Genomic DNA, 18,250 nt, shown 5'->3' on the forward strand with positions numbered 1-18,250 from the left:
ATTAGTCTTTTTTGAAAATCTCAAAATATTTGAGAAGTTCTTTATCCAAGAAGGTTTGTTTTTCATTGCAATCAAGATGCCTTGATTCTAAGTCAGTATAAGCACAAGGTCTTGGGTTTTAAATCTTAACTTTCACACATCTTTGTTACACTATATATTACTATCCCTCAAAAAAAAAAACCAAATTGGTGTATCTATAATTTAACCTACATAGTTGACACAATCATCTCAACAATTGCCCAACTCCTTTATAGGTAATTCTTTGTAATCACTGAGTTCATTTCTTTTGTTTTTAGGAGTGTTAGTGGTAAGTGGATACCGGTACGAATTGAACAAACCAATAGGTCACCCAACCTAACATATTGGTGGTTTGAGGGAATCGGTTGAGTTACCTTCTATAGAAATGTTCTTTGTTTTGTTTTTCTTTTGGTAAGACAAATATTATGCATAGCTTTGTTCGACTTGAAGTTTGACAATGGTTTATTTCAATCGAAACCTTTGGGAAAGATTGGGAACCATGGCTTTGACAATATATTCCCTAGTTTCTTAGTTTCTAAAAGAAATTCATGTCTCCTAGAGAGAGATCAATTGCATACAAGCTAGAGATAATGGTCAATTCATTGCTACGCGAATCCACAAGAACAATGTGAAAGGTGCGAGTGGGATAACTGAGGTCCTCAATGAGAGAAGATGGATTTAGTGACATCGTTGATAAATTGACTAGTATGTTAGCATGCAATCATATTCTTGTTGTTTTTTCCCTTCTTAATTTGCACAATTGCCCTTCTAAATATGCATTATGTTTATTAAGTTATATGTGAGGGTAAAGCTACGTGTTCTCCTCTATGTGTAATGCATGTATTTGTAGTGCATTTTAAGTTTGTGAGTGTGTATAAATTGCATAAGTACAATGGGTGTATGATTTGTTGAATTTATAAATGCATATGTTTGTATGGGTACAATATATGCACTTATAGGTGTAAATTTGTGTGTTTGTGTAAGGTAGTTGTGCAACATGTGTGTATGTGTTTTGTTATAATGTGTCTATAGATTTGTATGTGTGAATGTGTATAAACTTGTATGCATAGTACATAATATACTCGAAATGCGTTGGCAATAATTCTTTTTCATACTAATGCAAACAAATGAGTATGTTATCAAAACATTCTTATGTTTTTTTTACACTTTTTTACTTACCTTTCTTAATTTACAGTAAATAATGAATACAAAAGTATAGTATTTACCACACACGAATAATTGAAACATTCTCGAATGCGAATGCACATATGTTTCATACAATGATTGAAACACACATTTACATTGAAGAGAAGGTCCAAAGTCGACTCCTTGTCCATTTCAAATGACAACGTGATCTTCTACAATAGTTGAAGCACTGCCCCCGTGTAGCAATGCTCAAATGTTGCTTGTTGGGCACTTTCCCCTTCCTCTCCACTCTCATGTAGAGGCACACCAAATAATTTTGTTAAGAGTTCCCACAATAGATGATAAAACTCAGAGAGTTTCATTGAGGTCCACTAGCCACGATGAGCTCCCCAAAATAGAACTTTTTTGAGTTATCTTGTGTTCACCCCCCACACTAGAGGTGGTTGCGAGAGCTTGGCATAGAGTTCACACGATGACGAAGCGAGTGTCGGCCAATAGAAGGGGCATCAAATCCACATCATCATATTTTTGTTGTAGCTCTCGAAGATTATTGTAGAATAATCCATGCATAAGATTTGGAACCTAATGTGACTTCATATTTGTTGATTTCGAGTTCATGGTGTTGTTATTAGAGCCATTGGCAACCATCCCCAAAAATCTATACTTGATTATATTGGAACAATGAATATATGTCTACTTCATCAAGTTTCTCTTCCCTTCTCTAGATTGATGAACCTCATTTCATTAGAATGTCACCTTCTCATGGACAACACAAATTCATTTGTTCTTGTGTGTAACAATCGGCAACGGTTCGGTTATCCAAACCGAACCGTTAAAAATGTTTGAAACCTGAACCAAACCGAACCTAACCACGAAACTGTTAAACCGAACCGAACCGTTGCCAGGGGTACAGAGACACATCATCAAAGGGCATGCAACTGGAAATATACAAAACTACGTATTTGAAACACACACACAAATTCGTGCGAAGAGAAAAACGCTTTAATTGATGGCATTCCAATAGAAACTTTCTCTCTCCCCGGAAGCTTTCTGAGAGCCATATCCGATCGATCGATCGATCGATCATTCGATTGTATACATACATAGAGATTGATTAGATTAGAGCAGATCAGACAGACAGACAGACAGACAGACAGACAGACAGATGGATGAAGCATACGATGTCATTGTGCTCGGGACTGGTCTGAAAGAATGCATCCTCAGCGGCCTCCTCTCTGTCTATGGCCTCAAAGTAAGAAAAAGCCTCCTCCATCTCTCTCTCTCTCTCTCTCTCTCTCTCTCTCTCTTTCCTTACACACACACATATCTTATTCTTCTTTGCGATTCTTGTTATATAAATCTAGGATTGTTTCTAATGAGTTGATCCTTTTGAACAAAGTCATTTTTCCGGCCTTGTATGTACTGGATGTCCTGTGTTTACCTTCAAATTTTGATTCGGTTGTCAGCTCAACAAAAATGAATACGAGAAAATTAACTCGATTGTCTTGGAAATTTAAGATTTATGTTCAAGAACAAAGTATCTGTAGATCTAAAATATAGCTTTCATAATAGAAAATCTGAATCAAAATTTAAATAAGAACCGAAGGTGCATCAATTACAGGCCAAAGGAATAGAAGATCTCGAAACTATCTAGTTTAATTGAAAATTTGAGTCAGAGTGTTTCATATGTAGGCTGATGGAAGAGAAGATTCCCTAAACTATCTTGATAAATGAATTTCTTTATATATGTCGAACCTGAAAATCTCAGATTGATCTTATATATATATATATATATTCTAACCTGAATAAACATATTCTAATTGTAAAATAGGGCCATGTGCCGGCTCTCCATACAGATTTATATATGAGATTGATTGTCAAACCTTGCAAGGAAATCATGGTTTAGATTGTGCTATCACAGTGCAATGTTAACTTCATTGTTTTAGAATCCTAAAATCTCAATCACGAAAGAACCTGTTGTTCATGAGAAATCCTTTGCTTTTCTTATTAAAGGTTCTGCACATGGATAGGAATGATTATTATGGAGGAGAGTCAGCATCTCTCAATCTTACACAGGTAATTGTCCTTTCATATGCCCTAAATTCCATGTGTTCAGTTATTTTGATATGGAGAAGAATCATCTGCATAGTCCTATACAGGTAAAGGTCCTCATGAAGGCATCTCAATCTTACATCTCCTTAGATATATTCAGTTATTATTGCTTATTTTCATGCTTTTATCTCCAGTTGTGGTCCAAGTTTAGAGGTAGTGACAAGCCTCCTCCAGAGTTGGGTTCAAGCAGGGATTACAATGTAGACATGGTTCCTAAGGTTTGTGTAATGTTTTTTGAATTTAGAACTTTATGGATGAAAAGGTTTCTTTTTTCAATTTTCTAAGAACTTTTGGGTATGGAACGTGTAATCTGTTAGGTAACTTTGAGTGTGGTGTATGCACAAATCATAAAACAATAGCATTTTAATTCTCTTGAGAAATTCTGAGCAGAACATTTACTATCTAAGGAAGTAAAGTTCTTTTGCATGTGAACCATACATCTACGTGTATGGTTAGAAACTTGAGTATGCAGTGTATATAGTTCAGATTTAGGTTTCCCATCCATGGTATCATACGTGACCCTGTAAAACATTGGGATATATGGAGAATGCTATAGAAACTATTGAAGTCAATTTAAACACCTTGACAGATGCTTAAACAGCAGACCTCTTTACCACTAAAACCTAGGTCATCATGGAAAATTAAAGCATAAAAGAAAAAAGAAAAAAAAATATCTACTCAAATGCTAAACAAAGGACCGATTTGCAGTATTGAAAGTGTCCTCATTTCATGTCCATACACAGGAAAAGTTTCTCCATTTTGTGTCCTATGATAAAAGCTTTGAGCAAATTAATGTTAATTATTGATTACTATCAATACTGAATCCTAGTCTATCCACATGCAATGTTAGATGGTTGGCGCGATATACTATATGAATATGCTTTCTTAGGGTCCTATATCCAGTAAGGCTTGTTGCTTGCCTATCTAACGCCAACAAAGCAGAAAGATAATGTTAAACTGTTGCAGTATTTGTACAAACATAAGTAAATATACAACTGTTAATTTGAGCCAAAGGAAACAAAGAAAACAAAGCATTGGCCAGCATTTCAATAATGAATGACCATTTAATGATGCACATACCAAGTAAAAAAACAGCAATGAAGTTCCAAGATGTGTATAGCTTATAGAACACATAGGATGGACTATGGTACAACCTATATTTTGATTATTACTGTTTGCTTCTGATTTGCAGTTTATGATGGCTAATGGAACCCTTGTACGAGTGCTCATACACACAGACGTCACAAAATATTTGATGTTTAAAGCCGTTGATGGGAGCTATGTTTTTAACAAAGGGAAGGTAAATTACAATAACCTGTTCTCCCCTGCATTGTTTTCTTGCTGTGTGGGGGAAAACCATTCATAGTCTTTGTTACTCTTAAGAATTGTTTAAAAGTTCAAAGAGGAAAAATCAGAATATTTATAAAACGTTTTGTATAAATTATTTACTGATTTTCTTGATGTTTTGCATTGTGTTGTTTAGACCCACAAGGTTCCTGCTACAGATGTAGAAGCATTGAAGTCTCCCCTCATGGGTCTATTTGAGAAACGGCGTGCTCGAAAATTCTTTATTTATGTTCAGGATTATATAGAAAATGATCCTAAGACTCATGAAGGCTTGGATCTTACAAGAGTTACTCCAAGAGAGATTTACTTGTAATGCTTTATCTTTTGATGGAGATATGAAATCCATTCATTCATTGTAGTTGTGAATGAAATCTTGAATTTGTTTGTGCATTTCCTTAACCAGGAAGTTTGGATTAGAGGACAACACAGTTGATTTTATTGGTCATGCATTAGCCTTATACCGGGATGATGCATACCTGGACCAACCTGCGCTGGAATTTGTGAAGAGGGTTAAGGTGAATATTGAGGAACTTGAAATTTCTCCATAAAATGTCCAAAACAGCTATTGATACGTGTATCAACCTTGTCACACATGCATGAAATGTTTTGATATTCGTAAACTTTTCAGTTATATTCTGAGTCATTAGCTCGCTTTCAAGGAGGCTCTCCATATATATACCCTTTGTATGGGCTTGGTGAATTGCCGCAAGTAAGTTCTGTATGTCTTGCTTCCTAATGCATGATGTGCTTGCTTGAGAGGAAGGAGTACTAATTTGAATGGTTCATGCTTATTGAATAGGGTTTTGCACGATTGAGTGCAGTTTATGGTGGGACATATATGCTGGCAAAACCAGAGTGTAAGGTACTTACTACTAAAGTAATACTATGAAGAGTTTTTCTTTATTTCTGTAAATACCCTGGTCAATTACCGCTCAAACTATTCCATTTTTCTTATCTATATGAGCGATTTGAGCAATTATATGGTCAATGGTTTCCCTTTTTCTCAATTTCGTGAGTTAACCAAGGGCATCTGGGGAATCACAGAAACTTAGGTGTCAATTGAGGAAATAACAAAAACCAGAGAGTATTTGGGAGTTTTTCTGTTATTCTTACTGGCCAACCAAAGCTATTAGCTAGTTGGAGTCATATTATCTGGTCTGAGTTAATATTTACAGGTAGAATTTGATGAGGAAGGAAAGGTTTGTGGTGTCACATCGGATGGAGAGACGGCGAGGACAAAGAAGGTTGTATGTGATCCATCATATCTTCCAAACAAGGTATGGTACTATGTGTTATTCTACCTTGTACATAACATCAATTCTGGGCGTTTATTGTATATGTTTCATGAATGTAATTATGAGTTTACTTTTTTGACAATTGAGATTTGTTAACTAGAGCTCATCAGGTTTGACCTAGGGTTATATCTCTATATTAGCCCATTTATGTTCCAATAATATATTCCTCCACAGCCCATCATATCTCTATCTCTATGAGATGGACTGGGATGAGAGATTCCTCTTTAATAAAATGCAGGTTAATATAAGAGGAAAACACTGGGGCATTCCAAAATTTTCCATTGGATATATGTAGCTCTTTTGGAGGATTATGTTATCAACAGTTGGCATTTTGCAGGTGAAAAAGGTAGGTAAGGTTGCCCGCGCAATTTGTATTATGAACCATCCAATCCCAAACACCAACGACTCTTCGTCGGTGCAAATAATTTTGCCACAGAAGCAGCTAGGCAGGAAATCTGACATGTAAGTGATTCATGCTAGGATGAAACATCAAAATGCCCCAATACTGCTAAGTTTTCAAAACCTATGACTACCACTAATTTTCTATATTTATGAGAACATACTGTAAATATTCATGTAAATATCTGAGGTGTTAGGGATGTTGTGATGTGTTTCATTCATATTACTTTGAGGATGACTCTTTCTTAAGTTTTTCTTTTGTAGCCTCTTTATTTGTGTGTCTGATAAACTATAGTATATCATGCTTTATGTCCTTTATGTTAGGGATGTCTTTGTGTGTCTGATAAACTATAGTATATCATGCTTTATGTCCTTTTCAGGTATGTTTTCTGCTGCTCTCATTCACATAATGTAGTTCCAAAGGGCAAGTTTATTGCCTTTGTCTCAGCAGAAGCGGAAACCGCTAACCCTGAGTTAGAATTACAACCAGGAATTAGTCTTTTGGGACCCGTGGATGAAATTTTCTTTGATACCTATGATAGATTTGTACCAGTCAATGAACCTTCATTGGATCAATGCTATATATCCAGTGTAAGCACCTTTTTACCATAGCTTCTGAAGAATTAAGTATCTACAATTGGTGACATCTGACTTTATTATGAACCAGAGCTATGATGCAACCACCCATTTTGAGACAACTGTGGAAGATGTTTTGGCAATGTATACAGCTATCACTGGAAAGGTAGATACATACATACATACTATACTATAAATGCATACATACAAACATATTTAACATTTAGTTTTCATGTCAAAATAAAGGTTCTGCGATTGTAGGATATTTTAAAGGTTTTGCTAAAGTAGGTTGCTTCTATTTTTACAGGTTTTGGATTTGTCTGTGGATTTAAGTGCAGCTAGTGCTGCTGATGAGTGATTTCTTTTTGCCATCTCTCTTTATAGGAGACATACAGTTCATTACAGTGCCAAATTGCATTATTTTTTTCTCCAGATGTTAAAACCAGCCAGATCGAATGTTTTATTGTGCAGTAAGAATTCTGGTTTGCCAAGGACAATGATCATGATTGTTAATAATTTTAATGAAAGCATCTATTATGATGTTCCTACAATTATACATCAGGTTCCTCTTTGGATTTACGAGATACTTAAAAAAACAAATGCTATTTCAAAAATATACTATGGTAATGCTTGATGTACAATGGCTTTATTTTACATGAATCGGGGTGGCATATTACATGAATTGTGGATTGTGAAGTTTCGTATATAAAGGGAATCTCCTAGTAAAAGATGGAACATCCAAACATGCAAGCACACCTCAAAGAGGAGAATATTTAATAGGAATCTCATAAGGCATTTTGAGAATGAATATTAGTGCAGATGATATATTTCAAGCTCTTATAGTGTAATATGACTACTGTAGCTCATGTTCATATTTAAAGGTATGCTAAGCATGGAGTTTAAGACAGTCTGGGGATTTATTATCTACTGTGTGACCTGATAGGCCAATTATTGACCTATTCTTATGTGTGTGCTTGCAACTCATATGCATGAGGATATATGGGAGTAGATTCACGAGAGGTGCAATTATAGAAATGATAGAGAAACACAAGACCAAAGTCTCAAGGTTCAACACCCTATTCCTTGATAATTGTTTCACTCAATGAGATGTAAGGTTTTGAATCCTTTCCTTGCCAATTGTCCCTGATGACCTTAGGTTCATATCAAGGTTGTCCATTTCATTTCCAATCACAGAAGGGAGGTTCCCACTTAAATTCAATAAGGTGTGAGAATTTCCTTGAAAACAAAGATTGTAGATTGTAAGGGCTCTAACTAAGTACTTGCTTGTATTTATTGCGGTTTTTGTTAAAATGCAGAATATACCAATAAAGATTGCAAAATTCCTTAATTCTCCCATACGGTGTTTGTCCAAAGTCTCAACGGAAACAAGAGATAAAGGAGAACCATAAGGTGATGAGTGTCAAGCAATTGATTAGTCATAATTTGAATGGGCCATATAGGTGTTGCATTGTACGTATCATACACAAGTATATAGTTCTGCATGCTATGCCATGTGTATGAAATGAGCGTACTAGGCACATTGGCATCACCATTCTCTCTCTCTATATATATAGAGAGAGAGATGTGCACGTGTAACACATATATGTGCCTAATTGCTGTCGAAAAGAAAACCAAAATGTCCTAGTTATATGAAATATGTTCACATTTGATAGCAATTTGACCATCATTGTCCATTTTGCTTGTAAAAAATCAGGCCTCTCCAGAAACTCAGCCATCAACGTGAAAGATATTGTTTGTCTCTATGACATGTTGGTTTTCTTTTTGAGCGATCAGGGATGGGAAGGGAGTGATTAATGATAGAAGTGGAGTGATTGGCCAGATTCGCCATGGGATCGAGTTGGTCAATTAGCGAAGCGATTAGCAGGCATCCAACTTATTAGATGCAGGATATGTTTGGTCGTGAAGGTGGGAGGGTTAGTGATTAATCACGTGGTTGGGTGCGCAATTAATGATTGATTAGCATGAATAGGCATTACAGATTAATCTTAGCACTAGCCCAATAGCGTACGCAGTATATGTCTGCACTAGGAATTATTGGCTATATATAAATAAGATAAATAGGTATGACATAAAAATAGAGTTTAGAAAACTATGTTAGAAAGAAAAACCAGGAAAAAGATCATGAATTTCATCCACGTTCTACAAATACAGTTAAGAAAACTAGAACATAAAAAAACAAGAGAGAAAAGGTCATGAATTTTATGGATACATGCATTTTCAAACACGTTTCATTTAGAACCACCAAAACATGAATGAATGATGGGCTCCCACATGATATGTATGTATGTATGTACGTATGTACGTACGTATGTATAGACTTATGTATGTATACATGTGGTGTAGCTCAAGTCTTTCTTGGCTTATGACCTTTATCATGAGCTTAGAGATTTTTGTGACTCATATGATCTTGTCATACTTGGAAACTTTTGTGATTCACGATCTTATGGCTCTTAGAAGTGCTCATGTATTCGTCTCTTGTGGTCATGTATTCTTCCCTTGTGGTGGGACTATCATGGCTTACAAGTCTTTTGTGATTTAAATGATCTTATGGCTCTTAGAAACGTTCATGTATTCTTCTCTTGTGGTGGGACTATCATGGTTTTAGAGTCTTTTTGTAACTTAAAAGACAGGAGAGTTCAAGAAATATTGCACATTCTTAAATCTCTTTGTACTTGTCGTACTTCCCGTGACTACCTTAATATTGTTTTCTTTCGACAAAAAAGAGAGATCCATAGATGGTTAGAAAAGGGAAATAACCAAAGAATGACAGAAAACATAAAAGAAATAAAAAGTGATTAGGATTTTAATAGTCAAGGAAAAAGTTGACTCGTGAATAATGATCACAAAAGATCAAACTTTTAACAACAAATTAGTGTTGGGTGAACGTAAACCTCTTGAGTTTAAGCTACAATTGGTCTTTTCAAGGACACTGAGCTCATACTAGAGATTAGTGCAAGGCTTAGAGTGACGCGCTTAGCACTAATCCATTGGTAGATGGATAGAGAATATCAAGGAACTCTAAAGTCGAAAGAATGAGGAATAGAACCTTTGAGATGAGCTAGTTCATTAGCTTTTATACATCTCTACAACTTGGGTGCTTTTGTATTTTTCTTTTTAATAGTTAGGATTTTCTCTTCCTCCTAATGAATATGGTAATGTCAATGTTCATACCATTAAAATGGGTTTTTGACCAACCATAGACTTTTATCAGTATTTCGTCACCAAGAAGTGCTCTACATACCTCTATGTATAATGTATGAGAGTAATGCACCATCAAGTACATTTACGTTTATTGTTGTGCATAAGGTGTCCCATGAGCTCAACAATGTGTACATGTGCGTCAAAACTTGCATATAATATTAGGGTCTAAGCTCAATTCCAACACTTTCAATTCATGCACAATGTTGTTAACCTCATATGCGTGTTTTGCTCAACGACCTCCTTCCAAGCATCATTGAATATTCTTCTAAAGGCTTTACTATTGAGAATACAAGGATTCTCTCTCCAAATTAAATCGCACCCTTCAAACGTAGTGAATGTACATAGTCGATGAGTGTTCATACTAGTCTGACCTAAATGGTCGTCCCCTCTAGTGTGCCCTATGTATAACACATCATTGGTGGATACTACATTCCCAGACCACGAGTTTCCTTGACTCTAAACCTTCGATGTCTTTCCCTAGCTCTCTAAAGCCATGGAGTCATTACTTCTATCATGGTTCCACCATCCCTTCCATTTCTTTTGTGCATCCACATGTTGCCCATTTTGTTTCCTTTTCATACGTATGTGAGCCCTTGAATACACTTGTGTGTGCACTCATGTTTATACGCATCTAGAATGTTTTATTAAATTTTAGAAACTACATATATGTAAGGCTTCCAAAGGTACACACACTCGTATACACATATTTTTATATGCATCGAAAGAAATAAATGTTCTTAGGTCTTGAAAAGTTATAACATGAGGATGGATTTAACCAATAAGATTATGTTTATAGGCCCCAAGGAGTAGATGATCACCAAGTGGTTATTAGAGTTGTATTGTGGCGGTAGAGGCATCGTATTGCGTATTATTGTGATGCGATACATTGTTGCCATACTGGAAAGAGTGAACTTGTCCAGGCGCATCGTCAGCACCCCAGAGCGCATACGCCGCTTCACCGTGGGCAGCATCATCACCCATCAACAACTCCTCGTCAGACATCCGAAGCGGCATCACCGCCTTTATGCCCAAGCAAATGATGGATGTCACCACGACGTTCCACACGACCACAAAAAGTGCGCCCACGAGCTGGCGCCCGACTTGGTCCCGTCCCTGTCCTCCATAGATTGATCCACGTGCACCCGTGACCGGCGCGAAGAAGCGGCAGAGTGTTGGGTGGGCGAAGAGACCGGTGAGGATGCCACCAAGGATGCCGGCCACGGCATGGGTGTGGAGCACCCCTAGCGTGTCGTCGACGTGTTGGAGGATGTGAAGCTTCTTATGTAGCACCATCATTGTGAACCACGGTATGCTCCCGGACAAGACGCCCATTACGATGGCAGCCCAACCTTGCACCAAGCCTAGAACCGAACCGAACCGAACCGAACCACAGTTATGTTACTCTTAATAGCTTGCTATATGTATACTATATATGTAAATATCTCAGACATGGAGATGGAGATGGAGATGGAGATGGGAGATGGAGAAACAGAAACAGAAACAGAAACGTTGCTTTGTACCTGCGGCTGGAGTGATGCAGACGAGGCCCGTGGTCATGCCTTGCACTGCGCCGATAACAGAAGGCTTCCCCAAGATGATAATGTCCAGGGATATCCAGACCAGCAGGCTGGTGGCTGTGCAGACGTGGGTGTTGAGGATCGCCATGGACGCGCTGAGGTTGGAGGCTAAAGCGCTTCCACCGTTGAAACCCGACCATCCCAGCCACAGGAGGCCGGCACCCGCCAGGGTCATCAGGATGTTGTTGGGCGGGAAATGGTCCTTGTCCTTCTTCAGCCGCGGCCCTACCTGCCACAAAAAAAAAACCACCTGATGCTGTCTACAGTGCACGATAGCCCCAGACTGGGAAACTAAATTTCGGCCACATCATCAGCTACAAGGTGTGTGTTGGGGGGGAGGGATTCCTGTGTGTGTGTGTGTGTGTGTGGATGGATGTATGTATGTATGTATGGATGGATGGATGGATGTATGCATGTATGTATGTATGTATGCATGTGTGTGTGTATGTATGCATGCATGTGTGTATGTATGTATGTATGTGATGGATGTATGCATGTATGTGATGGATGTATGCATGTGTGTATGTATGTATGTATGTGTGTATGCATGTGAATGTGTATAGCAACTATGTATGGATGTATGTGTGTGTATTTGGTGTGTGTGTATATGTATGGATGTATGTGTATGTATTTGTGTGTGTGTGTGTGTATGTATGTATGTATGTATGTATGTATGTATGTATGTATGTATGTATGTCATATGTATGTATATGTGTGTGTGTATGTATGTATGTATGTATGTGGCAGTATGTGATTACCCAGTATGCGGCGACGTAGCCGGCAACTCCAGAGGAGACATGGATGACATAACCACCTGCGAAGTCCAGAACTCCCCAGTGGAAAAGGAATCCACCCCCCCAGAGGCTAAATGCACTTATGGTGTAGGAGAATGTGAGCCAGAGTGGCACGAACAGCATCCACGCCTTGAAATTCATGCGGCCTAGCAGTGACCCTGCCAGGATGATGACGGTGATGGCTGCGAACACGAACTGGAAGTACACTAAAGTGGCCATGGGGAAGGCAGGGGCGATCTCGGCCGTCTCGACGGCCCCCGAGGAGTCGAAATGGACCGACGACGGGATGTGTGCCTGACTGATCAGGTAGTCGACACCCAGTGCAGGCCCAGCTTTTCCCCATATGGGCAGGAGCTTCTCGCCGAAGGACATCTTGTAGGCCCATGTGACCCAACACAGTAGAGTCGCGGCGAATGCGTAGAGGGCCATGAATGCGGAGTTGACAGCCCATTTCTTCTTGACGATGCTCCCATAGAGGATCACGAGCCCTGGCATGCTTTGCATTCCCACGATCGTGGCGGCCACCAGTTGCCATGCGTTGTCGCCCTTGTCCAGCCACACTGGCGAACTTGTAGTAGCCATTGTTTCGTCTGATTTTTTTATTTTTTTTAACGGCCTCCCTTTGGATTTGATTTTTTCCTGGATAGGAGTGCGATGTATCACCACTGGATTCTGCAAACATAGATTATTCGATCATAAATTCATTTCCCCCAGAAGAATTGGATTCCATGATGATGAATTTTTTATAATTGATTTGTCTTAACTGTTCTAGTTTTGGTCCTGTAACTAGTCAGTCATCATCATTTAGATTACATGTCATAATTATTTAACATTATCAATCGACCTGACTAACCAAGAATTATCAGTAGCAAATGCTTTGATAATTCTCACTCTAGTTTAAAATACGAACATGATAAATGCTACATCAAGAATTGGATTCTACGATGATCAATTCTGATGGCTGATTTGTCTTAATTATTTTGTAATTAGCCATCACCATTTGGATTACAGGCCATAGTAATTTATTTAGTATTGAGAATGCTGCCATAATTGATTAAAGTATATTGGGAATGCGCACCCAACTACATGTTAATCACCTGAGTGGCAAGAAGTGAACAAGTGAAACCACCCTAATTAATTATCAGCCCTAATTAATTATCAACAACAATGAGAACAGACTGATTGTTTTAAAATCATCCAAAGTTGAGTGGTTACAAACTCACACTTTTAGCTTTGGGCTGCACGAATTGATGTCTCCAATTTATCTCATGTCGTGCCAAGGTTATGGTCTGCGTTCACACATATAGTTTATATACATGAATGTATGTATGTATGCATATGCAGATCCAAGGGTCAACTTTGAAAAGCATGCATAAACCCCAATCCTAGAGATTCTCAAAACGTGTGAAAATGTCTCGCTAGCACACCCCGACGTGGCTCTATGGGCCATATTCTTGAACAACTGTGAATAAAGGCCACCGGCTTGATTTAGTGCTTTGAGAATGTGTGTGGCATTTAATAATACCAACCTAGCCTCTTGCCATTGGGGAGAGTTGAATAAAGCCCACTTGAGGTTGGGGTTTGAAAATTGAACACTATAATACTAGCCTTAATATGTGGATTAGGATTATGCTTTTCTTCGAAACACATTTCCTAGAACAATCTTGATCCATCGATGACACACATTTCCTAAAACAATGTTGATCCATCGATGGTCAATGATGAATGCTTCAACATGAATGCATTGATGAGAATATCATATTCTCAACTCCATTGGTCAATGATGAATGGTTCATGATGGCACCATCGTGCCTTAATGTGATATGCATCCTTCCAAGTGTTAAGGTATGTGTGCCCATTTATCTCCATAGTTGATTACTCCCTAAGTTTTTCTTTAACCATATTTTCATTAAATATTTGAAATTTCCTTGAAATAATAATCTATGTGCACTAAATCCCACGATCCAAGAAAGTGTGTACATGTTTGTTGGCAAAACTTCATATTCTCTAGTTTTGTTGGCCGTTGAGTAATACAACTTTGTAGGGTAGGCAATAGTTCTATGGTAGTCCTTCCTTATCAGTACAAAGTCATTTATGAGAACTAAAAAGATTGCACAATTGCATCATGCTTTGGAGTCTCCATTACATGGTAGTTGGTGCTAGGTATGTTGTTTGGAATGCTATTGTTGATAATGCAATCAATATGATAAATTAATAACTATGCCTTTTATGAGTGTTATGAGTGTGTAGGAGACTTTTACACTCTCTCCAATGAGTGTTCACATAAAGTGTGGTTGGGCTTGACTTATCAACCATTTAACGTCACCAAATCAAGTGACACAAGCAAAATGCATTAACAAACTGTTCTAATGTGTTCGTTCAAACACATTGGTAAATATATCAATGATTGGTGCGGATATGTTGGAAATTCGTGCTTCTCTCCATATTTGCCTATTGATAGTCTAATTAGAGATGGCAGTCCCAAAGCCTATGTGTAGGTTCCAAGTCCAATCTTCTGGGGTCATTATGCCTTGTAATTCTCCGTTGGAATATAGGAAACTTGAGTTTGTAGTTTAAAAAATGAAGGCCACATACTAGCCTTATCTTTGGAAAACTTGAACGTCGGCTAATTTCATGCTATGTATATACATTAGGTTTATGCATGATTGTCCGCTTATCTTTTATTTCATAGTATGATGCCAATGTACGATGAATATTGTATCGTTTTGTCAACTCCACTACTTAATCATTAATGGCAGGTTGATAGTAATTGATAACATGACATGTAACATCTTTTAGAGAGTCACAAGACTCCAAATTTTCCTTCAACATTTACAAGTGGGTAAAATGTTCCAACTCGCTCATAAATCATATATTTTGTGAAAATGCCCATCCAAAACAAAACATTGCATATGCCATAATTTAAGAATAATATTACATATAATTAAGTATTGGTAATCTCTTTAACGGACAACATGACCAGTACATTTGTTGTGAGTTGTACAGCCACATTGTATATCCTTTTCTGTAAAAAGAACTCTCCTGACTAATGGGAAAGCAGCCCCTTTTTTTGGAATAAATAAATAATACATATAATTATATAGTGAGCAACATTAGGGTCAAGATTTCACGTGCAAGCTACAACTTGCAACAACTTGCAATATCATGGGACATGCATTTTTCAGACATGCTACTCTTATTAGAATGACAATTTTCTAGATTCGTTGTAGATTTCTAAAATTTTTAAAAAATGTTAATTCTCCAAAAGCATAAATGCAAAACATTTCGTAAATCACATAATATTGTAAAAAATGACTCATTTTTTCATATCTTTCTACAATTGACACAAAATGTAAACTTTACTCAAATACTGAATAATACTAAACAAAGATAACGTGGTTCACCAATAAAAAATAGTAAACACAAAAACAACATAATATTATACATAGAAAGATGGTATTTTTGCACAAATATTATGAGATTTTCTTTTATTACTATTATGTTGTTGTCGATGACCCAATTATTCTATTCTATGTTTCTTTCCAAGCTACAAAGCATTTGCCTCATATAATCTCTTCAAATGTAGTATTATTTGGTATATTGATACCCACAAACATCAATAAACGACCATCTAAGAACCTCTTTCGTAATTCACTACATGACTTTTGATAATATTGAAGGCAAATATCTTCTAAATTTGGGTCCAACATGTAACAATGATGAAGTGAATATTCAAGAAACATATTGCATGGGAACTAATTCTCATATGATCCATTTATTTCTTATCTCATCTTATTTTGTCATTTTAAGATTGATTTTGATATATTAAAATGTGCAAAGCTCCTTTGTCTAAAATCTTGTAATAAAGACTTGGCCAAATTAGATGTCTATATATGAGAATAGTTTTTTTTCCAAAAAAGGAGCTACTTTCCCATTAGTTAGGAGAGATTTTTACAGAAAGACTATACAATATGGCTTATATATAAATTGGGGAATCAACCCCCGACGAGTTCAAGAATATGAGCCTACGTACATTTAATGTAAGTAGGTACCTAGAGCTACAATCATCGCCGGCCAATACAAGCTCAATCCTCCGGCCTTCAACGGAGGGAGGGTGGGAGGTGAGTAGGAAACAACCAACATGGGGGCGTGGTAGCTCCACCTCAGGCCGTTTCCTCCTTGTGTCACCATCGGCGTGTTATACGAGAATAGTTACTAGTGTTATGCACTCATTTTGGGAAGGATTTATGGGTATTGATTAAACAAGAATAAAGTAAAGGGAAAATACAATATTTTATCATGAGGACTAGTTGTTTTAGAGATAAAAAAAACCATTCACGAGACTTGGAAAGATTATTGTCTCATGATAAATGGAACAAGCTTTTCCATGGATAACAAAGCTTTCGAGGATGGGCCTTCATTTGCCAGTATCGTCAATTGCATGTGAAAGAAAGTTCGTTAATATGATTGCGGTCAAAAACAAATTTCCTAACACTCAATTTTTAAAAATTAAGTTTATTGATTTATGTGGAAATCAATACACTAAAAACAACCAAATCTGAAGAGATCTACACCTATAACATCATAATGTGGATCAATGAATATGTATATCATGGCATACGAACAAAAATACCATATTTCTACAATATTATATGGTTTAATGTAGTTAAACAATTTATTTATTTATTTGTTTGTTTTTTTTTTTTTGGGGGGGGGGGGGGGTTGGACTACGTTATCTTTATTTAAATGTTAGGGGGTTTGAGTAAATTATACATCTGTTTTTTTTTTTCCAAAAAATTATACATCTGTTTTGATTATAGAATGCTACGGAAAGAATTATATATGTATATCACTTTTTCTATGATATGAAAATATCTACCATTTGTGAATTTGAACAATTAACAATTCTTTTAGAATGTCAACGCACAACCAAGTTAGAATTTTTCCATGGCAATGAGACCAGCATATTTTTAAAATATGCATCCCGGAAATTGTAAATTGCACATCAAATCCTAAAGATGGTGGTTGCTTCAAAAACTATTAATTCATTTTTTTGGTCCTATGTTCAATACGTATTTTGAAGTAATCAAAATTTCGCCACTATAATAACATAGTTCATATAATATTCAAATGATTTACTTTTTGTGCACTGGATCACAAGTTACAACATCATAATATGTAGGCTCTAGGATGTGGTGGATTATGGGTAAGTTGTTTGGAATGATACTATTGATAATAAATCAATATTAAAAATGAACATAGTGATAAATCTTTGATAAAATTGAGATTGTTATGCAACATAGTGAAGATTGTGTGTGTGTGTGTGTGTGTGTGTGAGAGAGAGAGAGAGAGAGAGAGAGAGAATACAAAAGGAAAGATGATATTAAGCAAAATGAGGGTTAAACAAATAGCGAACGAATGAGTAACATTTTCATGGGGGTATTTGGTATATATTGGTCATCTTATGAATACTCTTATAGAATCATAATCCAATTAATAATGATGGTAAATTAGAGGGAAATGTATATTACCTTTTCCAATCAAACACTCCAAGCATAGTATGTAATATACTCGAATGCATTGGCAAACATTCTTTTTTCATACAAATGCATTCTTATGTTTTTTTTTACACTTTTTACCTTTACTTTCTTACCTTATAATAAATCATGAATACAAAAGTACGGTATTTACCATACTTTACTTCGAAGGTGTTTACCATACTCAAATGATTGAAACATTCTCATATGCGAATGCACGTACCATG

The 18,250-nt window shown here is 36.7% G+C and overlaps 2 protein-coding genes across 2 annotated transcripts; one reads left to right on the plus strand and one right to left on the minus strand.

Annotated features, from left to right (window-relative positions):
- Positions 1 to 2,190: 2,190 nt before the first annotated feature.
- On the plus strand, positions 2,191 to 7,575 carry LOC147856629 (guanosine nucleotide diphosphate dissociation inhibitor At5g09550-like). The gene is made up of 13 exons (XM_087329450.1): positions 2,191 to 2,416; positions 3,178 to 3,240; positions 3,411 to 3,494; positions 4,469 to 4,576; positions 4,760 to 4,932; positions 5,027 to 5,138; positions 5,252 to 5,332; positions 5,423 to 5,485; positions 5,799 to 5,900; positions 6,256 to 6,380; positions 6,698 to 6,908; positions 6,985 to 7,059; positions 7,201 to 7,575. Exons 1-13 carry the CDS (start codon positions 2,330 to 2,332, stop codon positions 7,249 to 7,251), a joined length of 1,335 nt encoding a protein of 444 aa, XP_087185576.1. The 5' UTR covers positions 2,191 to 2,329; the 3' UTR covers positions 7,252 to 7,575.
- A 3,260-nt stretch (positions 7,576 to 10,835) lies between these two features.
- Positions 10,836 to 13,119, minus strand: LOC147856630 (ammonium transporter 3 member 2-like). Its single transcript, XM_087329723.1, has 3 exons — positions 12,451 to 13,119; positions 11,636 to 11,921; positions 10,836 to 11,476 (listed from the first exon to the last, which is right to left on the minus strand). The coding sequence occupies exons 1-3, from the start codon at positions 13,066 to 13,068 to the stop codon at positions 10,944 to 10,946; spliced, it is 1,437 nt and encodes a 478-aa protein (XP_087185849.1). The 5' UTR covers positions 13,069 to 13,119; the 3' UTR covers positions 10,836 to 10,943.
- Between the last annotated feature and the right edge of the window lie 5,131 nt (positions 13,120 to 18,250).

The sequence above is a fragment of the Azolla caroliniana genome, unplaced genomic scaffold, assembly GCF_043228905.1.
Source record: "Azolla caroliniana isolate FFs.n. ecotype wild unplaced genomic scaffold, voAzoCaro1.0.p SCAF_13, whole genome shotgun sequence".
NCBI classification, from domain to species: Eukaryota; Viridiplantae; Streptophyta; class Polypodiopsida; order Salviniales; family Salviniaceae; genus Azolla; species Azolla caroliniana.